General features: G+C 41.1%; 1 protein-coding gene across 1 annotated transcript in view; it reads right to left on the bottom strand.

The window, feature by feature from the left end:
- PTEN (phosphatase and tensin homolog) overlaps positions 1-11,269 on the bottom strand; it is a gene marked incomplete at its 5' end in the record, with an annotated part of 90,980 nt that extends 79,711 nt beyond the window's left edge. Inside the window, one exon of the mRNA XM_084633019.1 lies at positions 10,558-11,269. Within this exon, the coding sequence (XP_084489145.1) occupies positions 10,558-11,269 (712 nt within the window). The remainder of the gene's footprint in view (positions 1-10,557) is intronic.
- Positions 11,270-12,588: the final 1,319 nt, after the last annotated feature.

The raw sequence follows: 12,588 nt of genomic DNA, 5'->3' as shown, positions 1-12,588 counted from the left end.
GCATATCAGCTTGGAGGACACAGACATTTTGTACTAAAGAGTTCTGTGAAATCTAATGTAGGGATTTAAAAGAATTTTCTACTATTAACAACCGCAACCATAACTTCCTCCGGGAGATCACCAATACATAGACAAAAGCAGGAATGCAAAACAATCTTCAATACCAGATTGGGGATAGAATACACTTGCTTTCTCCCAATGAAGTCTGACTTATTATTTTTGATATATTTGTAATACTAGATCAAAAACCGTATCTTAGCTGCTCAATCAAGCACTCAATTTAGGAAATGCAGGATTTACAATTCTCTGCAACTTTATGCATCCATCTAGTGCAGTCAATGATATAGGGATCTTGCAAGAAAAAAAATGCGAACCTGTAATTAAAAACTGTATTGTACTACGTATGTTCAAGAGAGCAGAATTAAGAATGCATGGACAGCCATAACTCTGGTATTTAACTTTTCTGCACTTTACCTTGAAACCTAAACAACATTCTTTTAACAAGTTTTCCTTTCACATGCGTTTTTTAAAGGAAAGATGAAAAAATTACACCCTCCTCCCCATCACACATTAGTAGGGTCTGAAAATTGCACTTTCACGTCGCAGCACAGATTTGTACCACTTGAGTCGCAGGGCTACCCTACAGTAAAAACTGTCCGTGTGACCTTTATTCAAATCGCCTGCATATATGCATTCTGCTAATGTTTAATTGCATGATCATGTCCTTTTTTCCTACTGAACCTCATCCACTGACTTCATAGGATAGGCAGTGAAGGAAGCAGACTATTGTAAGAACAGAAACAGTGTTAACTTATGTTACAATCGACTAAGGAAGGTCTTGGAAGTTAATACAGATTAAGGTATGGTGTGAATTTAAAGCACAGAAACTATTCCTGAATCCACTACCAAAGCAGATTAACCGAAACCAGAACAAGGCACTCTTATTGCCAAATAAAAACGTGCCTACATATGCAGTTACTGAACAATAGCTATTCTGGAAAAACTTCATTTGTAGGGTTTATCTACACTTACAACACTGCAGCAACACCACCGTAGCACTTCACTGAAGAGGCGGCCTATGTCAATGAGAGGCGGCCTGTTGGTATAGATACTCCACCTCCCCAAGAGGTGGCAGCTAGGTCAAAGGGAGAATTCTCCCATCAGCCTAGTGCTGTTTACACGGGTGAATGGGGGGGGGGGGGCCTGTTTCATCTGAGTTGCTCAGGGTTGTAGATTTTTCACACCCCTGAATGATGTAGTTATAATGACTTAATGTCCTAGTGTAGACCAGGCCACAGACAAGCTCTAAAACGCAGGAGAAATGGGTTCTATTGCTGGGGCTCTACCTCAGGACTTCATATGTGATGTTAGGCAGGACTAGGATAATGCATACACACAAAAGGTACTGAATTAAGATTGCACAGGAAAAAGCAAACCTAATGCTGGCATTTATGTTTAATACAATACATATTAATGTTAATACCCAACTACATAAATATCCATACTGATATACAGAGATTAAAAACTATGGAAAATTCCCCACACAGGAAAAAAAAATAATCTAAGGTGCGTACCCCACCAACACGTACCATGAAAAACAAGGAAATAATTAAGTCATTCAACATCCCAGCTACACTCTATTAACTAGTTCCTCTTCTTGATCTCAACTATCACTCTTGCATAGTCTACATATCTCTATACTCAAACACTAATGTACAACCTTCATTCTATTTGCATACACGCACAGGTTTCAATTCTGCAATTTCTATGTATAAATACCTGTCAAGGTTCCTTCCCCACTCTGAACTCTAGAGTACAGATGTGGGGACCCACATGGAAGACCTCCTAAGCTTATTCTTACCAGCTTAGGTTAAAAACTTCCCCAAGGTACAAACTCTGCCTTGTCTTTGAACAGTATGCTGCCACCACCAAGCGTTTTAAACAAAGAACAGGAAAAGAGACCACTTGGAGAGGTCTTCCCCCAAAATATCCCTCCCAATCCCTACACACCCCCTTTCCTGGGGAGGCTTGAGAATAGTATCCTAACCAATTGGTTACAAAATCAAAGACCCAAACCCCTGGATCTTGGAACAATGGAAAAATAAGTCAGGTTCTTAAAACAAGGATTCTACTTAAAAAAAATTAAAATTTAAAAAAAAGTAAAAATCACCTCTAAAATCAGAATGGAAAATACTTTACAGGGTATTCAGATTCAAAACAGAGGATACCCCTCTAAGGCAAAACCTTAAAGTTACAGAAAACAGGAATAAACCTCCCTCTTAACACAGGGAAAATTCACATAAAACAAAAGAAACTAATCCACCTTGCCTGGCTTACCTCTACTGGTTGCAGTACTGGAGACTTGGATTAGGATGGGTTGGAGAAGATGGATTTCTGTCTGGCCTCTCAGTCCCAAGAGAGAACGACCACATAAACAAAGAGCACAAACAAAAGCCTTACCCCCCTCCACAAGATTTGAAAGTATCTTGTCCCCTTATTGGTCCTTTGGGTCAGGTGCCAGCCAGGTTAGCCGAGCTTCTAACCCTTTACAGATAACAGGCTGTTGCCTCTGGCCAGGAGGGATTTTATAGCACTGTATACAGAAAGGTTTCCCTTTATATTTATGACAATACCAAATCAGAGTTAATGGACCACCTCTACATAACTTCCTAAACATTACAGAAAAACATCTTGCAGCCACTATTTGCAATTAGTTATTGAATCATTTACACTCACTGATAAAAACAAGTACAGAACTTCACTCAATGTAATTAAGAAACACCAACAGTATACAAAGGCAGATTTTATATATATGTATTATATATATAAAACCAATAAACCAGGTTAGAATTCTGAGCAACCAACACACTACACTGAGAACGAAGGGGTGGGTTATGAAACGGACCTCAGGAGTGTTCATAAGGTGTTTAAAAAAAACCCCACCACTTACCTGTTATTCCCTTGCACTGGTCAGGGATACAATCTATTACTGTTAAAATTTCTTATGTGGTAACTTTACACATAGTGCAAAGGGACTACAAATACTAACTTTAGATTTATCGGCAGGTGGTTTAATTTCACTTTTTTTTGTGCTGCATTAACGTGGTGTCTGGTAACACTGATTCAGGCAAATTCTGTCATTTCATTTTAAAGACTAAGTTCAGCAGTATGTACCAAACCAAAACTACATTCTAGGCAGAAACTTCATATACAAAAGTTCTGCCTAAGAATAATATTAATTTATCATGTTTTGAAGGGCAATATATTCTATATGGTTTTAGCTCATATGCTGAAAGTTTTCCTTTTTCAAATATTTTTTGCTTCCTGAAATACATTAATTCACATAGGCCACTTCCATAAATTAGTATATTCCCATCGAGACAAGAGGAATTTCTGTACCCAAATTGCCACAGATCAAGATAATACAGAAACACATATATAATTGTGCCTTCCTCCAGTATAAATCAAAGGTACTTAGATGCTTCTGAAAATTATTTCACACACAATAAGAACTACCAAGTTTTTCTAAATAAAATAACTATTACCCACACAGCAAACATTACACTTTGGAAATTTTCAACAGAGTTACTATATAATCATTAAGTGTATTGAGAATAACCAACTGTGCAATGACAAAAAACTTTACTAAGAAAGCTATTAGTCAACAATCAACAGATATGAAGAGACCTCGCTCGTATTTCTATATATGCCATGCTGCAGCAATACTAACCAGCTCAAATGTTTCACAAGCTCCATATACAGGGCTATATTCTTCCCCAAGACACATGGGTAATATACTCTCTTTGAGGTCAACAAGAGTAGTTACATGTGACTATCTGAGGACAGAACTAAGGCCTTAATGTTCGGACATTAGTGTGATGGCCACAAATAGCTAGATAGGGTACACATCCATCAAGATGACAACACTCTCAAGACTGATGTTTAACCCACCCACTGACATTTTACCTTAAAACAAAGGTTTAAAGGGTAGGATTTTCAGAAGTGTTCAGCACTGGCCTGACTGTACTCCCACTGAAGTAAATGATCAAACACCAATAGTCAGCACTTCTAAAAATTCTACTATAAAGTAATATGATTTTAATAACCGTTCAAAAGCAAGTAGAGTCAGAATTAAGACAGCTAGTTGTACAGCTCAAATGGTATTGCAACTATCTCCAAGGAGTTCATAATTTTGTACAGAGCACTAGAATATACAGTTAATGTTTGGTTAACAGTTGCAGCCTTGAGCTTAAATTTCCTTAGTCTGTTTAAACCAAATTTCAATTTTAATATACATTTGCTCTACTAAATCCTGCAATATTTTACACATTACAGAACAGTACCCATTTTAATACATTAGACAAATCCATTACATATTCCAGAACTACTTGTTAAACTAAGATTGTTTTAACTATTTCAGAGCATACAATTTCACTAGACAATTTTATTTTTTTTTTTTTTTAAAATCATTATTCATTTTGAGAGACATTTACAAGTTATTCACTCTTTTTCAGTATTCATGTCTCTCTCCTACTTAAGCAGAAGAATTCAAATAGAACATGTAGCCATCACTTGACTAGTAGCTACAAGTGAACACATGGAAGAGTTGGCAGCTTCTGTCCATTTAAAAATGTACACAGGTAATTGGTTAATTTTTTAACTTTATGTTTAGTTTGTGCAAACAGTCTTCAGAAAAGCTGCACACTGACTAAAACGGTGAGATAATGCAGAAATCAAGCATTTCCTCATGAAGTTGGCACTATCATACCATTTATAGAACAGGAAAATACTACGAGCCAAGCTATAATTTGAATGAAAATATACTAAGTCTCCCCTTTAATACAGCACAAAAATGCTGAGCTCAAAAGTGCATTTTCAAAAGCAATTACTGAAGTACATATTTTGTATGGGTTTTAGTTACCAAAACAGTGCTATCCACAAATACATAATACAAAAGCGGCAAAGTTAAATCTTCCTCACAAAAAGTAAGGGCTCACCTAATCAGTGTTTTTTGGTTTTTTTTTTAAAAATTCTACATCCAACAGCACTTTGTTTTCTATCTTAGGTACTTATATGGCCTCTAATTACCATAGTACCTGGACATGTCAAAATCTTTTTATCCTCAACACACACTACTGTGAAGTAGGGAAGTACTATTAACACATTTTACAGATGGGGAAAAGGAGGCAGTGATTCGCTCAAAGTTCACACAAGAAGTCCGCGGTGGACCAGGAAACTGAAGATGGGTTTCCCGTGCCCCAGGCTAGTGACCTGGCACTCTTCTGGTGCACATTTAAAAATAAAAGCCATTAGGTACAATACTACAAGAGGATATATGAGTAATTCACAGTGATATCAAAATTAGTATTTCATGATCAAAATGCAACTTCCTAGATAACTCTCCGAGAGCAATTCCAACAGGTCAAGCTTTTAATATTGCTAAGCAACATAATACATACCTAAACACAGGAATATATTTTTTCACCAGTAAATTAAGTAAACGCAATGATTTACGAGTACACTTAGAGTCCTGAATAATATAGGGGATTTGAGTACTTTCATATAAATTAAAACCTTCTATTACAAAAAATATTTAACAACAATATTTCATATATTGTGCCTCAGTTATAAAGACTGAACAAATAGTTGTTCTTTTTTAATGGAATATTAGATTTTTAAATATTCGATAAAGACATCACACCATTACTTCAGATTTTCCTAAAACCAAGACGCAACAGTTTATGGTGAAGTTATATGATCATTTTAAGATTTCATTCAAAAACGCACACTGCTCTGACAGTACTAACAGGAAAAAATTAGTTAATTACATTGTGAAACTTCTGTTCAGAATTTTGATTTAAATAACTAATATATGCACAATTATTTTTAAATGTAATAATAGTAAGAACTTTTATAGGAGTTCATTGATACTAATATGGATAAAAAGAAAAGAGTACTTGTGGCACCTTAGAGACTAACTGTACTCCTTTTCTTTTTGCGAATACAGACTAAAACGGCTGTTACTCTGAAACCTGTTAATATGGATAAAAGTCACTATCCACACAACTGGGACCCTAGTCCGGCTTCAGGATCAATACAGGTGTCCTTGCCAGCTGATCTCAATGCAGGATGGAACTTTGGTGTGAAATGAACACTTTAAAATGCAGTAATCATAATTTGCCTGCCTAAAGTTGTGAACTGGTATGTAATATAGGTACCAACCAACTATGTTGTTATTTTTTAGACTTCTTAACTGACTAAAAACTCCACAAAAGTAACTTTCTACAGACGACATCTAAAACACATGCATTCAAAGTTACATGAGACCGTTCTATCCAATTGTTACCACTTAAATTTTTTTTTATTATTTGTGTGGTTGATGAAAGTACATAGTGTCAGAAGTAGCAGGTATTCAAGCTTAGTAAAATTATTAAGCATTGTAAAAAGGTGTCACTGTATGTTAAAGGGAAACCAGGAATATAAAAAAAGTTACATTTACCCCTTGCCCCCCACCTATTTCACAAAGCATACTTAACACTGTTCAAGCTGAAGGAGAGATAAATATGGTAGACTGAATCAGAGGCACGTGAAAATATGATATATTACTTTTTTTAAAATGAATGGATATAATGTTTAAGACATCCCTTTCTACCGCTATTCCCAGGATGTATAAAAACTTTCACAAATGGTACATGTTGAAATGTGACATACAAGAAATTTGTTTAGCAGTTCAGCCTGTGTAATGTGTACAAATCAGTGTAATCAAGTTAAAATCTTCTTTCTGCATGAATAATTTAAACTGATTTTATAGTATGGCACTTGTTAACTGATTAGTTTATGAACTTTTGATCATATAATGCAAGATCTACATATAAAAACATCTCTGGTCACATCCCAGGATTAATACCACTACCATACACAATTTCAACCCAGCCCCAAAAGAACATTTTGTAGTTAAAAGGGACTTTTTACGGCCTGTAAAATGAGTTTAGGAATGTGTAACCTATGTAAATCTATGTTCATTTTTAAAGAAAAAAGACACATCCTGACTTCTGACATTAAAAACACAAGAAAAGTCAAAATCCAAAAAGCTGACAGTCTTTAGATCAGAGGTGGGCAAACTATGGCCCATGGGCCATATCCAGCAGGTGGGACCATCCTGCCTGGCCCCTGAGCTCCCAGCCGGGGAGGCTAGCCCTTGGCCCCTCCCCCGCAGAGAGCACTCTGGCCTTCCGTTCCTGCCGGGCAGCACGACTTGCACCTCCCCGCCCACCTCCCAGGCTTTCTAATAAGCCAGTCCTGCCGCTTTGAGCAGCATGGTAAGGGGGCGGGGAGCCAAGGGGTTGAATAAGGTGCAGGGAGCAGTTGGATAGGGTGGAGATTCGGGAGGAGGGTGGTCGGGGGGGGAGGGGATTGGATAGGGCTTGGGAGTCCAGGGGGGGCCTGTCAGGGGGCAGGGAGTGTGGATAGGAGGCGGGGCAGTGTCCTGGGAGGGGGCAGTCAGGGGACAAGGAAAATGGGGGTTTGGAAGCTCTGAGGGGAGCAGTCAGGGGCGCGAAGTGGGAGGGGGCCAGGCTGTTTGGGGAGGCACAGCCTTCCCTACCCAGCCCTCCATACCGTTTCGCAACCCTGATGTAGCCCTCGGGCCAAAAAGTTTGCCTGCTCCGGCTTAGATCATATGATCGTACACCTCCTTCTGTGCTACATTTAAAATCTAGTCTTTCCTTCTCAAAGTTATGAGCAAACTCTACCCACAAAAGACACAAAAAAAGATTAATTTGCAGATTACATGAATAAAGAATGATTAAGTTATAGAGAGAACAACTTAGTATAACTTTTGAGGTACTGGATAGGACTAGCTACCCCATTAACAACTTTGTCAAAGGGCTTCCTTGTGAAGCCTTCACAAAAGTGATAAAAAAATTAAAGGCTCACCTTTATCAGGTTTAGCATTCTAATACATCCAATTATATTTTGTCATTCAGTACATGGAGCCTTCTTCATTATCTGTTCAGAATCTTCTACAGTGAACACAGAATCTTATTAAAAATAGCATTTCATATTATTTTGATAGTAACTCCTCCGTGAAATATTCTGAACTATTTCTAAAACCAATCTTTCCATAAACTTAAATAACCAATAGCCAACTTCTGGTTTTAATGTCAAATTACTTTGTCTTCTCACAAACTGCTAATGTAAACCTAAAAAAAAATAGGTCTGAATTTTTTTAAGTCTGCAAAGTACAAAGTAGACAAATTTTGTAACAATATTGAATGTATCATACAAAACTCTGAGCCGGATAAGTGAGAAAATCATTAACTAAAATTCAAGAATCTTCTTGCCAAGAAGCCAAAAATAAGCATATGCAGATGAATAGTTAAAAGAAAGTTCTGTTTTGTTATAGTATGTCCTTATGACACACATTTTAGAAAACATGTTTTAAAGACAAACCCTAAACCTGAGAAGTATGAAATCAGGTTTCTTGTTATTGGTTTTCCATTTTTTACCATCATTATAGAAGTCATAACTACGTACACTATTTAGTGTAGCAATAACATTGAAATCTGTAAGCTTTATTTTAGAGCAAGAAATTAGTCTTGCAGGTTTTATAATATTAACCTATATCTTGAAAATCCAGGTCTGTATTACTATCTACATCACAGAGAAATAAGAAGTTTAAAGAACTTAAAATGGAAGTCTGAAATAACAGCAATTCTTTAATCAATCAGTATGTTCCCAAAACAGAATGAAAAATATTGACTAAAAAACACAAATGCTTTACTAAGTAGCAGCTAGTGTTTTAAAAATCTAAATGGTCACTTCTTGGGATCACACGTTTTGTTTTTTTTAATAGTCTTCAAAATTTTAGGCTGAGACCCAAATAATGTAACAGTACATATTCTCAGGTTTCTACAGACACTTTGCTCTCTCCATAAAGAAGAAATCTAGTATCTGTGATGCAACTCAGCTCACATTCTGAAGAGCAGTAAGTTTATCTTGATGTTACTGTAAACTCATTGTAAACTCAAACCTTCTTCTGAAAATGAATACCATTTTCAATACTTAAGACAGTTATAGTGCTTGACTAAAGGTACTTCATAATAGCAAATTCTACTTTTAGTTAATGTGATAAACAGAACTTAATTCTGATAGTTTATTACAATACAACCTTATATACTATTAACTTTGCAACACACATTCAAAGCCAAACATGTCCACCGCTGCTAGTATACTACATCTGTTCAAAGGACTATGCAGTTCTAATGTTTCATGGTTTGACTTCTTAGTCCTAATAGAGTTAGATTACATATCCCTGAATACATTTCTCAGAGTCCTATGTATTCAAAACATATCAGTCAGCTGACAAAAAGAACCTCATCCCCTATTTTCATTTGTGAAATGTCCTCACACACATAGGCATAGGTACATTAATGCACAGTATGTAATATCACTGAATGGACAAATTAGTGTTTTTTAAAGAGTAATTTTTAAATTAATATGGATAGTTATTTATGTTCTTATATTCAAACGAACTTATTTTTAGTCAAAAACTGGAACCATATGCTTTGTTCACTGTCAGTACATATTTTGTATTTACACAAAGACCCAGGTAACAGCAAATCAAACCTACACATCCACTAAAATTATGTCTCCGATTCAAGTAGTCAAGTTACTAATTGAAAAAGGCATCACTACATGCAGCACAATAGGACAATTACGTTTTATATTTGAACTAAAATCAAACATCAAGATAAGAGGCACTATTCTGAACATGAGCAATGAAATCACTGCAAATGGGACAGGACACCTAAGTAAGAGAAATGTCAATACAGGCCACACTAAAATGCTTTAATTTCAAATGAGCACCAGTGTTAATCTCTGCAATCACCATTTGCTAAATATAATGCCCAATAATCTGCATGACATTATCATTACAGACCAAATAGCTACTCAATCTCTATTTTGAGCTATATAAGAAACAGAACCTAAAACACAACTATAGAACAGGTAATGTTCATGCCTAATCCTACATTACCCAACTGGAAGATAGACAACATTCGACCTGGGATATGCTTTTTCTGTAACAGACTGCATCAATTTTTCACAAAACAAAGTAATACAGTTGCTAAAAACTGACCAATTTACAATCACAATAACTGCACAGACCTAGCCACACATTTGACTTTTTAATTTGATTTTGCTTGAAATAATTATGCCGACCATAGCTATACAAACAACACAGGCAGACACACTAGGTAATTGCTATACACGTCTGATGCAATAGCTGTAGGTGTAGCACTCATTTTCATTTTAATCTCATTTCTATCCTGGGTGCAGGGCCTACCTAGGCCGAGCACTCAGCCTGCCCGACTGGGCTCTGGCTGCACTGGGGAACAAGCAGATTCAGTCAGGAACATGGCAGCACTGGGGAAGGGGGAGGGGAGGAGACCAGACACGCATCCCTGCTCAGCATTAACACGACAGGTCGCTGGGGAGATGATCACGGCTCCCAGAGGAACGGCGAGCAAAGAGCCAGAGCGGGTCGGACAAGGATACAGGTCAAATCTAAGTCGAAACCATCCTCCTGGTATCTCCTTTTGTTCCTGCTGACGATCTCTTTGATGATGGCGGTCATGTCTGGGAGCCGGGGGCTGCTCAGAAACAGCGAGGACAGGCAGGGCAGCGGTGACGGTTTCTGCAGGATGCAGATGGCCCTGGCCTTGGTTGAGGCGGGTTCCCCTCTCCCCGCTGCTGTATCGGGGGCCGCTGGGCTCTGGACGGCGACCGGGTAATGGCTGCTGTTACTGCTGGATGGCACCGTGGACAGGGCCTGCCTCTGCGGCTCAGCCCGAGGCCCGCAGGCGGCGGACAGGGGAAGCAGCGAACCCTCCTCCCCCTGCGGCGGCGGCTGCTCCCGGCGGCGGCGGCGGCTCCCTCCTTCTCCAGCTGCCCCAATCGGCGCTGGAGCGGCGGCGGCGGCGGCGGAAGGGTTTAGAGTCGGCCCAGGTCCCTGAATGTGCCGCCGCCGCCGCCGCCGTCTTTGAGGCGATGAAGGCGGAGAGGGGAACTCTCCAGCGCGCCGGGCCCCAGAAATGGTGACAGCGGGTCGGGCCCCCCCGTCCCGCTCCGCTCCGCTCCCCGCCCGGGGCGGCGGCGCAGCCCGCGCGATGGGGCCGCGCAGCCGGGCGGGCGGGCGCTCCCTGCCTCGCGGGAGGAGAAGGCGGCGCGTCCGGCTGCAGCTCGCACGGAGAAGCGAGTGTGCGCGGGCTCAGGCGCTGCGGTGCGTGCGGGGCTGCAGGCCGCCCGCTCTCATCGGCCCCGGCCTCCTCCGCGCCCGAGCGACACTGAGCGCCTCAAATTTCCATCATGGCTGCAGCTTCCGAGGAGAGACGAGCCTGGCTCCGCCCCCGCCTCCTCCGCCGCCAAGGAGAAATAGTCCCGCCACATCAGCGTCCCGCTGCCGCCCACTACCGCTGTTCCTCTTTCCGCTGCCCCGCCCGCTCCTCGGCGCGCTCCTGCACCCGGGGAAACGCTCTGATCGTAGACAGGGTGGGAGATCCGTCCCGGGAAGCAAACGGTGAGCCGGCCACAGGGAAGCGGAACGATATGTTCACGCTACCGCCGCGACGGAGCTACTTCCCTGTGGAGTCACGTGGGCCGCGTCGGGGCCCTTTTCTGCCTGCGGCGCTCCCCCCACCTCCATCTAGGGGGCGCCGTGCGGCGCGGTGCCCTGCCCGTCCCGGAGCTGGTCGCCGGGGCTGTAGCCGGGCTACTCCGGGGCGTTCAGCTGTGCGGCTGGGGCAGAACCGGGCCTTGGACCCATGGGGCCTGGCTGCCCCACGGAGGGGTGGGTGCAGGGGCATCTGCCCTTTGCACTCCCCCCCCCCACTCACACAGGGGAGTAGGGCCAGGTATGGCCCATGCGGTGCTGGCGCTACAGGCTACCTCTATCGTTTATGTTGTTTCCCTAGTATGAGGGAGCGGGCGAGAAGGGGGAAGCTCCACTGTGCTAGGCGCTGCTCAAACAAAGCAGATGGTCCCTGCCCCCAAGGCTATATGATGTAACCTGAGGGGCTAGAGGAAGCGTTGTGAACAATCCAATAGTAGCAAATAGCATGTCTGTTCCTTTTATTCTGGGGGAGGTGTTTAAGGGGTTATAGTGAGTGGGGATAAGTGAAAGAAAGTGGGAGAAGGTGACTGAGTAGGTGAGGAGTGAAGCCAAGGTGAAGAGACTGGAGCAAACGTAATCAGAATGGAGGAGAGAATGGCTCTTCAAAACTGTAGAAAATACTGATGATGTCATCAGTGTCCATTGGTTCCTGCTTTGAATGCAGATGCTGCTCCCGGTTGCTGGGAACACCATGTAGAGACTGGAAATGTGAGAACCGCTAGAGTGTGCAGCATTTTCCCAGGTACTGGCTACAGTGGAGAGCTGTTTCCAAAGAGGAACAAGTGCTATAGAAGAAAAACTGCAGGATAGCTGAGTGCAGGGAGTAGAGCAATCCCCAAATGTGGTGGTCCTGGGTGCTGCATCAGGTGTGGGAGAAGCAGGAACCATATGTGGCAGGTAGATAGTTTTGTATTAAG

This window comes from Lepidochelys olivacea (assembly GCF_965140295.1).
Source record: "Lepidochelys olivacea isolate rLepOli2 genome assembly, chromosome: 7".
NCBI classification, from domain to species: domain Eukaryota; kingdom Metazoa; phylum Chordata; order Testudines; family Cheloniidae; genus Lepidochelys; species Lepidochelys olivacea.
The sequence above is the reverse complement of the archived record's forward strand: the minus strand, read 5'-3'. Positions and strand labels throughout refer to the sequence as shown.